The following is a 14,431-nucleotide window of genomic DNA, read 5'->3' as shown; positions in this document are numbered from 1 at the left end:
GATAGGATTAGAAATGAGCTCATTAGAGGGACAGCCAAAGTTGGATGTTTTGGAGACAAGATTCGAGAGAGCAGACTTTGATGGTTTGGACATGTTCAGAGATGAGAGAGTGAGTATAATGGTGGAAAGGTGCTGAGGATGGAGCTGCCAGGCAAAAGAGCGAGAGGAAAACCAAAGATAAGGTTTATGGATGTGGTGAGGGAAGACATGAGGGCAGTTGGGGTTAGAGAGGAAGATGCAGGAGACAGGCTAAGACGGAAAAAGATGACACGCTGTGGCGACCTCTAACGAGATAAGCCGAAAGGAAAATTTCGACTTGTGATTTGACATATGGCCAAAACTTCAATCCTCGTGTGTGTTGTCGTGGCCGAGTGGTTAAGGCGATGGACTAGAAATCCATTGGGGTCTCCCCGCGCAGGTTCGAATCCTGCCGACAACGATACCGTTTGTTTTGGAGATCCATAATATATACTCTTAGTTTTGCAGATTTTTTTTTAAAAAAAGACTTACTTACCGAACGTGTTTACATTCTATTCTTACGATAATTATCAGTTTAGCCGTCCCAAGGGAAATGTCAAGCCACTCATAATGTCCCATTTTCTTTTTTACTTTGAAAATAAATGCCAAAGTGGATTTACTCCACGGTCTACTCCGAAACGGCCGGTATAAAAGGTCTAAATAAATTCATAGCTCCTGATTCTTTTTTCTATTTTTATTGTTTGATTTAAGTTGCCCGGGATAAACCAATGAAATACAGATACAATTTACTTCGAAGGAGTTTCTATGTTGTTCCGCCTCATGCTGGCGTTCCTTGGCAACCTCGAATGTTGCAATGGCTGGATTGCTAGCTCGCTAGTTAGTCAGACCGCCCCCATGGACGACGACTTAGACGAGCTGTTAGACGAAGTGGAAAAGAAGTTCTGTGGCAACACATCCGTCGCGTCTGACAGTCGGTCGGGCCCTAAAAAGGGGAGAGCGTGCGGGATAGACGAGCTTCGGAATGCCGGGTAAACCGAGCTAACTAGGCTAAGCTCATGGAAAAGATGACGTCCTGCCGACGTTTGTTCGATTAAAAGACAATATTAATGGCTGTTAAATTGTGTTTGTAGTTCATCTACTACAACACACTATTATCATGACCATTCCTCTTTCTTTTTTTTTTTTTTACTGCATCGAATTGCATGTTAGCAACGACGTGACAACATACTGTTATATGCACTTGAAAAAAAGTAATGGTAATAATAATGTGTTGGGTTTTCAGAAGTACTAGATGGGCTCCAAACAATATTTCACACAGTGATTAATGCATGGCATCATGTTTCATTTTGAGCCAATCTTTGCGCCACGAGTAGCCATGGCAACTGGAGAAAATGTGAGGCTTTTAGACGTATCAACTAGTAAATATTGATGCTTGTGTATAGAGCTCGTGCATCTGCGTCACCGATATCACGTGACTGGCTAGATTGCCGGTCAAACAGAGCATTGTTCGATGTTAAATTGGTTGGAGACAACAACAAAATTTCTCCCAGAGTTTTGCCCGAAACCGCTAAAAATGTAGAAGGTGATAATAAACGAAGGTACGTGTAAAAAAATGAGAGACACTTGGCATAGAGGACCCATATTTTGTGCAGAAGTCCATGTTTTCTCCGATAAGAAATCGGACTCTTAACCTGCTTCCGCTTGTCTTGGACAACTGGATCTACACATGGATCTGGTGAGTGAGTCGTCGAGATTTACACGGAAGAGTTTGAAAGTGTAGAAAAGTCTGGACGCATACAAATACTTCGTTGCTGGATCTGTTCTCATTCAAGAATAAATCCCACATAGTGATGGAGCCATTCAGATTTTTTCAATACAAATACCAATATTTTAATAAATGTCCCCTAGTTTTACACAAACTCACATTGATTACCTATGATTGAAAGAAAAAAAAGACAGCGAGTCAGCTCCTCTGTACACGAAGCCTGTTGAGGCCACATGTTAAACTTTGGTAAACCTCTCCGTGACAGACTTTTTTTTAAAATATGCATCGTTCTCAAGTGAGTCCAATGCGTATTTAAAAAAAGAAAATAAACCCCTGGGATAGACCCCCATACGGAAGCGTGTTGCGCCCACACGTTAACCTATGTAAACATCACTGTGACCGACAGTTTCTTTTCTTTTTTTAAATATGCATTGGACTCATTTGAGAACAATGCATATTTAAAAAATAAAATTAGAAAAAATATCTGTCGGGGAGAGGTTTACCAAACTCGACCGGGAATACGGCGCCATGAAAATGGTGACGTCACGTGCACGAGCTCTATAATGAATGTGGCACAAGATCCTCCTCCTTTTATGCCGCAAACTCGACGCACTGTTGATCCCAGGTAGATAGCGATCGGTGATCTTTTAGTCGAGTCTGAACGGGTGACGCCATTTCCGGCAAAACTAATGCTCAGTGAAGAATCAAGAGTGAGGAAATAAGACATAATACAGAAGAATTCCTCTGGTCCTCTGTGGATGTCTAATGTTGCACCGTATTTATTTATTCAATATAATTGCCAGGTTTATGAATTAGTTAATGAGTATTTCTTGTGCAACCAGATGTGAGCAAAAGATAACCAGCAGCAGCATCACTGAGGATGTAGACTCGCTACTGAAAGAATTCCAGGAGGAAGACTACACTGATGCACTTCGGACCAAGGTTAAAGGTTTTGTGTTTGTTTATGTCATCAAAATCAAATCTTTATTTGTTTAAATATTGTACGGACTGGTTGTGCGTGTTTCATTTCAGACGACATCGCTTCGCAAAGGAAAGGACGACCAGATTCATTGTCAGTCTGGAGGAAGAAAGTGAGCATAACGAGCTAGCCCAATATTAGAAACCGCACTCGCTCATAATGTTTTGCATCCATCCATCCGTCCAGGTGTTGTCCCATTTACCTCGGAGGGAGCGCCACGGATAAAGGAGTGGGAACGGCCACTTCCAAAAGGTGGCCAGACACATGTTATCCTCTACTATGAGGATTTATGTGGTTAAAATTACTGATCTACAAAAAAAAGACTGGATACACATCGAGCGGTGTGTTGATTGGTTGAAGCCAGTTGGCCGCCATCTTGGTACTCCCAAAACGAGTGGAGCACATGGTTTACAGGTTGGATTATGGCGAGGTTTTTCCTCAAAGTTTGACATGTAAAATTAAAACTGGTCGTGTGAGCTTGACATTTTTTCCAGTTCTGGTAACGTGAAGGATTTTTAATTCGACTTGGTAAGCCAAAAAAGGCTAAGTGCAAAGGAAAGACATAGAACACCGTTACCACCAAGAAATTACCTAGGGCCCAATTTCCATGACATGTTAACTTTTCCCAAAATACGCTATGAAGCACTATCATCACAACATAGCAAAAAAAACAAGCATTTTTTGGGGTCATAAAAACATTACATTTTAAGTCAATCAGTTAGATATATTTTTGGAAATAAGGACCCGCAATGGGAAGATATATGCTAAATGTATTCTTCATTTGTTGTCTCTGCGATGTCCTATTTGAGACAGAAAATTTTAATTTGTTTCCTCGCATTTGAAAATCAAATTAAGTTTGTAGAGTTCTGTATGATGAAATTCATCAAAAATTGCTCACAAAATGTGTTTTCTTGCATATCAACTTATTAAGTTTGGGAAAATATTGACATCATTTTTTTCCGAAAAGGTGAAACAGAGTGAACAGTGACCAACAACAACCGTAAACAAAACTTTGTTCAAGTGAATTAAGATCATCAGAAAAAAAAAACTTTACAAACAAATTTTAACACTGTCAAAGTAAATCTTTCTAATTTATCTGTGGAAGGTTTTCTTACAGCCACGAAACTGGCGATTAACGCACGGGTCGGCATGGTTGTTTTGGGAGTATCAAGATGGCGGATGGCGACTTCAGTTTTCGTGGCCAATGAGCCATCCAGTCTTTTTTTTTTTATTTTTATTTTAGATCAGTGATTAAAATGCATTCTTCTCACCCACGATGATGTAATGGGCATGTGCGGGGCAGGTCATGTGATCAGCTGAGATGCACTTCCTGTGACTTCCGGGTGCTAGCGTTTGACGACTGCGAGTGGGACTCGTCGTGCGATTACCTCTTCCTCAGGTAAGACTAAACCGCATTTTTCAAGCACTTTGGTACCTCGACTTATGCCGTGTCCGTGACCATAACTCAAAACACACTCATCTCAAATGAAAATAAAAGAAAATAATGCTTTTTTATGGGTTGGCTGTGCGGAGGAACAACATGCCCAACCAAGGGAAGCTGGGAGCCAAGCTGCAGGAGAGGAGGGGCGTCCGGGCGTACGCTTGCCAGTGCAGCTGGTTCACCGCGTCGGATGCCACCGACGTGTCCACGCAGCAGCAGCTCAGATGGGCGTGTGCGAGACACCCGGATTAAACCATCATCATAAACTCCCTTCAAAAAGATTTGCACTCTGTCGTCATGGCTATGCAGCCTCTACACAACAGTGGATCAGACTGTTATGGGATGCTCTTTTAAGAGATATTATGATGTGTAATGTGAATTATTTGTAAACACTTGGACCAGTCTACCGAGTAGACATACCCACTCGTGCTGCTTCTCAACTTACGTCAATTAATTATGTATTTCATTGAATAATTCAGTATCTGGATCTTTTTGATTGATCCTACTAGATTCTTGCTATAGGTTTTACTTTTTCAGATGAGTCAGAAAATGTTGATTTTTTTTTCTTTTAAGCATCCTTTCAGTGAGTAAAAAACATCGTTAAATAAAAATGTAATTTCCCACTCTTTTGCAAACCTTTATTGACGCGAGACAGATATTTTACATAAAATCATGGCACATCAACAAACAGTATCCATTTAAAGTGAAATAATAAAACATAAACACGTTAATTGTGCCTTCTTCCATCTGGAAAAAGAGCCTACATTTTTTTTTGCCTGTCAATGTTATTGACATAAATTGATGAACAGAGAAATTTTTAATAGAGAATTTTCGGACTGATTCAGTTTCGATTCTCCAGTCAGTCACGGCAGCTTTATGCGCTACATCCGCCAGTCCACGGTGTGGCGCTGTAACCGATGCGGCTAACCGGAAGAGAAGAGCCACAAAGGAGCACGGGCCGTCAAGATGGACGAGTCTGAATATGACGAAATTTTGGACGACTGGTTTATTGAATCGTTAAAAACGTAAGTCATTGAGTCAATTTGTCAACGTTAGTTTCAGTATACTTATTTATGCTTCTGTCGTTGGTATGTGGCCTCATTTAGTTATGCAAATTTTAATCTGGGGGACGTCCGAGGAATCGTAGATTGAACTCATTCAAATTCAAATTTTGCAAAGCATCTCCTTATCACGAATTATTGTAATCGTTTTAAAAAGCAGCCCTCGTTGTAACTACACAAGTGTCTTTATACTCATTTTTCTTTGTTCATATTTAGGCTTAATTTAATGATGTGTCGGTGTTATTTTATTTTAGCCGGTAGTAATTCTGCTTGGAATTATTTCACGTTTTGCAATGGCGATATAATTGCGTTAGATTTAAACTCATTACACTTTTAAAGTGCAAGAAAAAAGTTTGGTTTGCTTCTGCTACTCATATTGGACTTATTTTTTAGTTTCTGGTGTGTGTGTGTCCGTTACCCTTCTTTTATGGCTTCAGTGTCCCCACAAAGCTAACGTCGTTGAATAAGAATGAACTTATTTTATCCTGTAATGTGGAAGTAGTTGACTTTTTTTAAAAAGAGTTTTCTTGTGAAAGCAATAAAGTCAAAATTCATGATCCTGTATTGTCTGCAGTTACAGAGACCTTCATGTTTACCAACTGGAGTTTCCCACCCGAGTCATTGAGTGGACATCAGGGAAAAGTGAGTAAATCCCTTTGCTAAACGCTTTCCGGTCCTTGTTTGAAAAAAAAAAAAAAAAAAAAAAAAAAAAAAAAACAATGGACTGGACGTACGGCTCGGGCGCGCCTAAGAGTCACCCGAATCCCAGCAGCTACGCTACCGGCAGAGACGTGCCGACTAGCTACGGCTACGAAATAAACCCCAACCATCCTCCTCCTGGATTCCCCTGCGCTTTCCCCTCTCCGCAACCCCCTCCCATGGGCTACTTCCCCAACGTTCCGCCTCCGCTTCCGACTTACCAACCAGTGGTCCAGAATGTCAACTGGGACGCACCAAAAACTGATTTGCGGGCACCCAGCGAGTTTTTTCACGACTCTCCCGTGGATGAAAATGCTCTCCAGAGGAAGCAGGACGAACAATGGTTAGGTTGTTTCTTACAGCGAAGAACCAGGAAAACTAAAGAAGATTCTCGGACGGCACAGTCGAAATCTCCCCTCGATTTTGGAGGCGTCTTACGTGACGCCGCGCGTCTTGCATCCCGACTGTCCGAATCCTGCCAAAAGCTTACGGGGAACCTCGGCGACGACAGCGTTGTTTGGGCCGCTGCTTACGGGGACGCCTTACGCCTAAAACAGGACCTCCAGAATAAATTATCGAGCCTGACGGACGCTTTTGATGCTAAAAAGCGTCACGTCGCGAAGGTGCGAGAGCGGCGGCTCAAAAGCAAGCGAAAAGCCGAGATGTTCCGAGCCGAGCGGGAGGCGCGGCGAGCCGAGAAGGAGAGCGCCGTCGACAAATGGCGGCTGCAACAGATCCACCGGGCAGAGGAGGAGAAGAAGGAGCGCGAGCTGCAACTGGCGGCCGACTCGGTCCTGTGCGAGGTGCGCAAGAAGCAAAGCGATATAAAGCGCATGCAGGACGTCCTGCGCTCGCTGGAGAAGCTGCGGCGCCTGCGCAAGGACGCCGCCGCCCGCCGGGGCGTCGGCACCGGGGAGGGCGAGGACGCGGCGTTCCAGCGCCAACTGGACGGGCTGCGGCGCGTCACCAAGGCCAGGACCCTCATTTACACAGCGGAGGAGAAGGCGCTGACAGTGATGCTGGACAGCGTGCAGGAGGAAGAGCGGCGCGCCCTCAGGAAGGACAGGGAGCGCCGGCACAAGCACAAAATGGACGCCATGCTGTTCGGCGAGGAGGCGCCCGCCAACGCCGCCCTCAAGCCGTTCGCGGACTACTACGCCCAAGCCGAGTCCTCGCTGCACGCTTTGCTTCACGTACGACGCCAGTGGGACGTCTTCCTGGTGCCGGATGATCATTGTGACGGGACGTCGATCCCGCCGGGTTGGATCGTGCCCGAGCCGCCGTCGCACCCTGCCTGGGCAGCCGCTCTGGTGGAATGATCATCTACCAAAATGTTTTTTTGTTTTTGTTGTTTTTCTTTTTTTTTTTTTTCAATCATAGAGTCAGAAAGTATAAAAAAAAACGGCAGTTTGGCAGATAGTACTTCACTTGTATGTAAAGCAACCAATCATCGTTGCTTAGTGAAAGTCAGCTTAGCTTAATGCTAACAAAACTGAAAAATGTCCTAAGCGATCAAGCATCGATGACGTATACCCCTTCAAGCAGTGGACATTTCAAGACAAATCAAGGCGCAACACATGTAGACAGACAATATAACAATACTACTGTTGGTTATTTTTTTGGTTCTCAACTGAAAAACATTTAATAGTTCTGAAGCTGACGGCACGGTGAATCGGCTAGTAAACCGTCGGCCCCACCGTTCTGAGGACCCAGGGTTCGATCGCGGTCCCGCCTGTGTCGAGTTTGCATGTTCTCCCCGTGCCGGCGTGGGTTTCCTCCGGGCACTCCGGTTTCCTCCCACATCCTAAAAACATGCAACATTTATTGGACACTCTAAATTGCTCCTCGGTGTGATTGTGAGTGCGGTGTTTGTCTCTATGTGCCCTGTGATTGGCTGGCAACCAGTTCAGGGTGTGCCCTGCCTCCTGCCCGTTGATCGCTGGGATAGGCTCCAGCACTACTTGCGACCCTCGTGAGGATAAGCGGCAAAGAAAATGGATGGATGGAGTACTGCGGGTGACTGAGAAGTTGTGGCCATCTACATGTTTGTTCCCCAAACCTCTTGTCCTGTACGTCAGGGGTGTGAAACTCATTTTTGTCTCGGGGTTTCCCTCAGAGGGCCGCTCTGACTGTGAAACCATAAAAATCTTTAACCGCCTCATCATATTTTCACACAAAATTGATGAACTCGTTATGGAATCAGAAATCAAGCGTAATGAGTTTTTTAACTATTGTTGTTTGGCGACACAAAAATGCTTGTGATATCTCACCGGGCCCCCGGGCCTTGAGTTTGACACCTGTGCCTCCGAGTGTCATTGCCCCACAGATCAGAATGAACACATTTCCTACCACTAGTTACATTCTCTGTAATTATTGCTTCTTGTGTGTAGGTAGGGTGAATTATGATTATGATTTTTTTTGTGATGAGAATAGAATAGAATTATGGCATTTCCATTCATTTGAGTTTAGATGCGACTTCAGTGATCATATGTGCGGTTATTAAAAAGGTTTTCCTGACTGGAATAGATGATGTCTTTTTTCATGATTTAATAATAATTGTGTAATGATGGCAGAAAATGGCTTGCGCGCCCTTTAACATCCCAATTTAAGAACAGACAAGGTGCTACTTTTTTTTTTTTTTTAATTGTAAAAATGCAAGTTGACACAATAATCTGTCATTTTATTCATTTTTAAAAACTATATTTACACATTTCTAGGTGATTCTCTACATGTATCTTTTGACTGCTTTCTGTAAGATTCTTCAAATGTGTTTTTGAATTGTAAACCAAATATTTTTGGGGAAGGCTCCATGCCACGCCCAACCCTAATGAGGAACTCTTAATTTATAATCCGATTATTTTATTATATGTGTGGGGTTTTATCGTATTACAATAGAAAATTGATAACTTCCCGCGGCTCTTGTGAGGATAAGCGGTTAAGAGAATGGATAGATGGCTAAATTGTAAATGTCAACCGCAATGTGTTCTTGTGACCACACGGGGGAGCTGTTCGCCCTCGGGACAAGTGCGTTTTTCTCGAGGAGTATATCACGTGATAGATGTAGCCAAACTCCGCCCACAAATATTAAATTTGCCAACAACGTGCTTATTTTTCCTTTTTCCCCCCCCCCCTTTGCAGCCATCTGTGTGGCAGGTTACAACAAGTCCACCAAAAATGAAATTTTGGAGCTGTGTTTGCCTCAAAAACTCTTTGCCGAAGAAAATAAGGTGACTCAAATAATAATAATAATAATACTGCATGGCTGGTGTGATTGTAGTTTTTTTCATAGATGAAAAACTGTGTTTTTTTTATGTTCATCTGTTTGTTCGTGTGGTTGCGTGTTTGAATTTTTTTCATATCTGCTCGTTTGTGTGTGTGTGTGTGTGCGTGTGCTGGTTATATAATTGGATTATCGTGAAAAAGCTGATTTAAGCCTGACGTAATTGCAAAATTAAAAAAACTATTCAATTCATTTATTATTTTTTTTCAAGTTTGATTATAAGTGACAGTGAATGAAAATCCCAAATTCAGACATCTCAGAACAAGTTAAAAAAAAATTTCCGGAATGGAATAAATCAACTTTTTCGTATTGACCCGGCGCCTGCGTGTGGTGCATTCAGGGTCTGTGCGCCGAGCGGGATTTCAAAGTGCTCCACGGTGGATTTTCCTCGGGCCCCGTCAGTGTCCTCAAACACGTCCCGGGAACGAGGTGAGGCAGGAAGCGGCGACGTCGGCGTTTCCTGTCTTGACTTTCAAAAGTTTTTGTGTTTTTGATTTTGCAAAGGCTGATAGTGACCAACGACGGGCTGACCTCCGACCTGCAGGTGTGGAACCTCGGCGGCCACGACACCGGTACGTACCGTCCGAAGTTCCGGAAACCGGGCCGGCCCGACTCGGCCGTCGGTTGACGTGAGTGCGGCGGCCGTCAGACGTCATTGCGAAGGCGGCGAGCGTCCGCGGCGCCGAGGGAAGCGGGGGCGGCGTCAAGATGGCCGCACGACTGTCACCGGAACCGGAGGTTCTGCACGGTTGCCGGGTCTGCGACGTCAAGCTGACGCGACTCGGCACGGGACAGACGCTCTACCGGCTCGGTAAACATTTGGAACGTGACCACTTTTTGTTTGTGGGTTCTTGCTGCTCAAAAGTTTGGACCAGAATTTAGTTTTTGTTCACCATGGCGCTCTTTAAATTTACGATTTAAAAAAAAAAAAAATAATAATAAATTATTTTTATTTTAGTGTATTATCCATTCTAATTGCATTTTAGTTATTAATTGAACCAACCAAAAAAGGTTAAAAATGCAACCTTTTTTTGTCAAACAGCTTCCATTTTTTCACATTTTTTTGCTTGTGAAAAAGTCTAAAAAAATAAATAATCAAGACATCCCAAGAAAAATCCTCAAATGCAACTTTTTTTTGTCAAAACAGCTTAATTTTTTTTTCATATTTTTTGGTTGTAAAAAAAAAAAAATCCTCCAAATTTTACAACTTAAAATCTTTTTTCCTCTTCTACTACAAAAACAATTATCTTAAATTTATAGGAACAAAACAAATCTGAAATCATGTTTCTTGAATCTGTGAATAAAAAAAAATGTTTTTCCTTTCAAAAACTCATTTGCATAGCTAGAAGTCCTAATATTTCCTTGAAAAAAAAATTTCAAAGAACTTTCTTGTATGTTTTTCTATTTCATGAAAAATTAAAAAACCCTTCAAAATTATTTTATCGTTTTCTCAAAGGAGAAACTGAATTTTTCTTGAAATTAATCATTGAAAACTTGAAAAAATAAAATTTCTTTTTTTTTGAAAGAATGTATTTGAGGAGGAATATTAAATTTTTCCCCAAAATATTTTCATTTTTTCTCTTTTTAAATTGTAAAATAAAGCGAAATGCAGCTAAACCCTTCAAGTGGCTCAGGATTAAAAAGAAAAAAAGGAAAATAGTTCATCTCACATTACATGACTTCCTATTTTCTGACAAAGGACTTTATAAATCCTATTTTTCATGGAAAAAAATGAATATCAAATATCTTGACTTTCCCCCTAAAATTCTGACATTTTCTTGCTGATTAGTCTACTCCAAAAATGTTTTTTTTTTCCCTTAACTTTTTGTTTGCAGGTTCCTGCAGCTGAAAGGTTTGGATCAGAATTTAGTTTTCGTTCACCCTGGCGTTCTTCCAATTTATGATTTAAAAAAAAAAAAAAATCCGGTCATGTTGGAGTGAATATCAACGATTTGCTCGTTACTATTTTTGTTTGCTTTTTGTGTCCTAAAAATGGACACCTGGAAGTTTTAAAATATTTTTTAAATGTTAATGTATTATCTATTTAAATTGCACTTGAGTTATTTATTGAACTTTGAAGTTAAGACTAAATTATTTACCTTTTTTTTTCTGAATATTTTTGAGAGGGAAGTTTTGGAAGATTTCTTCAAATTTTATATTCTTTAGCCGAATATCTTTTGGAAAGGTTCTTGAAATTCTATCTCTTTTTTTATATTCAGCTTTTGCGGTTGTTTCTGTGTCCTGTTTTTGTCCCGGCAGCGTCGGGCCGCGAGGAGCGTCTGACCCGTCTGCTCTTTCGGAGCGACGCCGTCTTCCTGGCCGCCTGCGCCACCGGCGACGTTCTCACCGTGGACACGCGGACGTCGCGTCCTCCGCAGGTGGCGCCCGCTCCGGATTCCGACGCGTGGTGGACGGACGCCTCCGAGTCCGGGCTGGTCCGCGTGTCGGCGTCCGGGCGGGCGGCGCTGTCGGACCCGAGGAACCCGGCGGGCGTCGTGCGCCGGGCTCGGCTGGCCGCGGGGACGTCGCGTCGCCGCCCCGATGACGTCGACGTGTCGTGGGCGCCGGCGCTGGACGGCGCCATCTCTCTGTCAGGTTAGCGCAAGGAGATGCTCCGGTGGGGGGTTCTGATTGGGTTCCTCGCATTAGTTTGTGATTTTGAAAAAATGGCAGGTAGAAATAAAAGTCAGGCTGTGAAAATTGCAGAAATAGTAATTACTTTTATCTCTTAAAAAAATTGTAAGGCAAAAATCACATTAGCGTCTTTTCATTTGAATTTTATTTCAAAACTAAAAAATCTATTTTTGTTAATTTTTTTTCTTTGTAGATGAGCCACATATTTTAATTTTTTCCTTTGTAAACAAAATATTTTGGTCTTTCCATTTTGCTGGCTTTTTTTTTTCGTCTCTTTGATTCCAACTTCAACAAAGTACATTTTGAAAATATAATTTAAATCATAAATAAATATTTCTAAAATATAAAATAAGTAAATAAAAACTAAAATTATTTAAATAAGTTGAAAAAAACTTTTTCAATTTCCAAATAAATTTGTAGGTATGTAAATTCATCTGAAATTATACTATAAGATTTTAAATGTAGTTTTGAATTAAAATACACAATTAATACAAATAAAACATAACTTTTTTCCTCACAAGACAAAAAATGGATGAGATATGTTTTTAACGTACCCAAGTAATATACATACTTTTGCTCAATATTACAGGATTTGTATCAATATATTCATATTTCCAAGTACTTTAAATGTTTTGGAAGTCTATAAAAGTGAGCATATTTTAATGTCACTTTTCACTATGATTTTTATTTCTTGAAAATGTTGTATCTATTTTTGATTTGGTATTTTAAGTCCCTCCATCACGATTTCCACAATTTTTATAGTTCCCGCCTCGAGTTTCAACTTTATGAACTCTTGTATCCGTTTTTTTTTTTTTTTTTTTTTCCCCAGGTTTCGACGGCACGGTCCAAATCTTCGACACGTCCTCGTGGGGGTCGGAACCCCGCGACGCCGATCCGCTGTTCGAGCACCGCGGCCACGCCGTTTGCTCGCCGCGGTCGTCGGTCGAGGCCGAAGGGGGCGCCGTCGGGGTCAGCGGCCACGTTTGGCATCCCAAAGAGTCCAGGACGCTGGTGTCTGCCGCCACCGACGCGTCCCTGCACGTGTGGGACTGGATCGACGCTGGAGCGACGCGCTAACTTTTTGCCGTTTGGCTTCAGATGAATTTGAAATTTGAAATGAAACGACGTTTGAGTCTGGATGGTGCTCTTTGTTAATGTTCTTATCACAGGAGGCGTGCGTGGCATCTGTAAAGCTGACATTTTTGTTACCTGGCAGTGAAGGATAAATGGAAAGTGGTGATGTGTAAAAAAAAAAAAAAAAGATTTAAGATTATATTTAAGAGCAAATTAGTTATCAACAAACTTTTGCTGTTTTGTGTTCTCATTTTTGTTGTGACCCATTTGGGGGATCTCAAATGCGCAAAAAATGTATGGTTGTCAAATTTCGTTTCCAACATGTGTCTTTTAAGTGGCTCTTTTACATCAAACTTGAATGTTTGCCTCTAACTCAGCCAGTTAAAACCTATGAAACTTTTTTTTTTAAATTAGATTGAATCATAATTCAGGTAGTAAGGGTTTCCTTCTACTCAACATTTTTCACTTGAATTTTATTCCAAAACTTAAGATTTTTTTTTTAAGAAAAATGTTTTTTCTTTGTCGGTAAGACAAATATTTTGATATTTTCCTTTGTAAACAAAATTATTTTATTTGACTCCTACTTCACCAAACAATTAACATTTTCCCTCACAAGACAAAAAGTGAGAATATATTTTAACAATTTATTAATGTATATGTTTCTGCCAATGTTTTTTTTCTTGGAAAAAATTTATTTTTTATTTGTATTTTATAATTGGTGGAAGTTTTTTTTTTATATATATAAATTGGATCAAATCATATTTTGCGTGGTAAGAGTTTCCTTCGACTCAACATTTTACGTTAGAATTTTATTCCAAAACTTAAAAATATTTTTTTTGAAATACTTTTTTTCTTTGCAGGTAAGACAAATATTTTAATATTTTCCTTTGTAAAAAAAAATATTTTGCTGTCTATATTGCTGAAATTTTTTGCATTTCTTTGATTCCTACTTCAACAAATACAAAAACATTCAATTTTCAGATAAGTTTGGAGGTATGTAAATTAAATTAGTCTGAAATTATACTACAAGATTTTCATAGTTTTGAATTAAAATACAAAACCAATACACATGAATAACTTTTCCCCCACAAGACCAAAAATATACAAGAATTGTTTTGAACTATTACTTTATATATTATTGTACAATTTTTATTTCTTGGAAAAAAAATTGGTGAGTTTTTATTTTAAAATCCGTGAAACTTTTTTTTTTTTTTTTTAAATTGGATCGAATCATATTTTGGATGGTAAGGGTTCCCTTCTCCACTCAACATTTTTCATTTGAATTTTATTTCAAAACTTGAAAATAATTTTTATTCGTTTTTTTTTCTGTATAGGTAAAAAAAAAAAAAAGTTTTATTTTCTTTTGCAAACAAAATATTTTGGTCTTTCTATATTACTGTCTTTTGTTTCTTTGATTGCTACTTCAACAAAATATGTATATTTTGAAAATACAAAAAAATGTTTCTCAATTTTCAGATAGGTTTGGAGGTCTGCAAATTAATCTGAAATTATACCATAA

At 40.4% G+C, this 14,431-nt stretch overlaps 3 protein-coding genes and 1 non-coding gene across 4 annotated transcripts; all 4 read left to right on the top strand.

Annotated features, from left to right (window-relative positions):
- Nucleotides 1-357: 357 nt before the first annotated feature.
- On the top strand, nt 358-439 carry trnas-aga (transfer RNA serine (anticodon AGA)). Its single transcript has one exon. It is a non-coding gene; the product is annotated as a tRNA-Ser (tRNA).
- A 334-nt stretch (nt 440-773) lies between these two features.
- cfap418 (cilia and flagella associated protein 418) lies at nt 774-4,787 on the top strand. Its single transcript, XM_061820130.1, has 6 exons — nt 774-1,007; nt 2,587-2,686; nt 2,777-2,835; nt 2,910-2,975; nt 4,027-4,122; nt 4,257-4,787. Exons 1-6 carry the CDS (start codon nt 784-786, stop codon nt 4,414-4,416), a joined length of 705 nt encoding a protein of 234 aa, XP_061676114.1. The 5' UTR covers nt 774-783; the 3' UTR covers nt 4,417-4,787.
- A 246-nt stretch (nt 4,788-5,033) lies between these two features.
- On the top strand, nt 5,034-13,140 carry wdr73 (WD repeat domain 73). The gene is made up of 8 exons (XM_061820084.1): nt 5,034-5,189; nt 5,800-5,867; nt 9,063-9,151; nt 9,545-9,633; nt 9,709-9,776; nt 9,854-10,015; nt 11,464-11,799; nt 12,668-13,140. The coding sequence occupies exons 1-8, from the start codon at nt 5,131-5,133 to the stop codon at nt 12,913-12,915; spliced, it is 1,119 nt and encodes a 372-aa protein (XP_061676068.1). The 5' UTR covers nt 5,034-5,130; the 3' UTR covers nt 12,916-13,140.
- pdcd7 (programmed cell death 7) lies at nt 5,879-9,036 on the top strand. Its single transcript, XM_061820083.1, has one exon. The coding sequence runs from the start codon at nt 5,945-5,947 to the stop codon at nt 7,241-7,243; it is 1,299 nt and encodes a 432-aa protein (XP_061676067.1). The 5' UTR covers nt 5,879-5,944; the 3' UTR covers nt 7,244-9,036.
- Nucleotides 13,141-14,431: the final 1,291 nt, after the last annotated feature.

The sequence above is a fragment of the Syngnathoides biaculeatus genome, chromosome 5 (assembly GCF_019802595.1).
Source record: "Syngnathoides biaculeatus isolate LvHL_M chromosome 5, ASM1980259v1, whole genome shotgun sequence".
In the NCBI taxonomy this organism is placed as follows: domain Eukaryota; kingdom Metazoa; phylum Chordata; class Actinopteri; order Syngnathiformes; family Syngnathidae; genus Syngnathoides; species Syngnathoides biaculeatus.
This window is presented reverse-complemented; position numbering and strand designations above follow the sequence as displayed.

Bases quoted from the DNA above. Each gene is read 5' to 3' on its own strand.
- cfap418 (XM_061820130.1), top strand. From the start codon at position 784: ATGTTGTTCCGCCTCATGCTGGCGTTCCTTGGCAACCTCGAATGTTGC. The intron at 1,008-2,586 runs GTAAACCGAGCT...TTGTGCAACCAG, and splicing joins GACGAGCTTCGGAATGCCGG to ATGTGAGCAAAAGATAACCA. The intron at 4,123-4,256 runs GTAAGACTAAAC...GGCTGTGCGGAG, and splicing joins TGCGATTACCTCTTCCTCAG to GAACAACATGCCCAACCAAG.
- wdr73 (XM_061820084.1), top strand. From the start codon at position 5,131: ATGGACGAGTCTGAATATGACGAAATTTTGGACGACTGGTTTATTGAA. The intron at 9,152-9,544 runs GTGACTCAAATA...TGGTGCATTCAG, and splicing joins TCTTTGCCGAAGAAAATAAG to GGTCTGTGCGCCGAGCGGGA. The intron at 11,800-12,667 runs GTTAGCGCAAGG...TTTTTTCCCCAG, and splicing joins CGGCGCCATCTCTCTGTCAG to GTTTCGACGGCACGGTCCAA.
- pdcd7 (XM_061820083.1), top strand. From the start codon at position 5,945: ATGGACTGGACGTACGGCTCGGGCGCGCCTAAGAGTCACCCGAATCCC.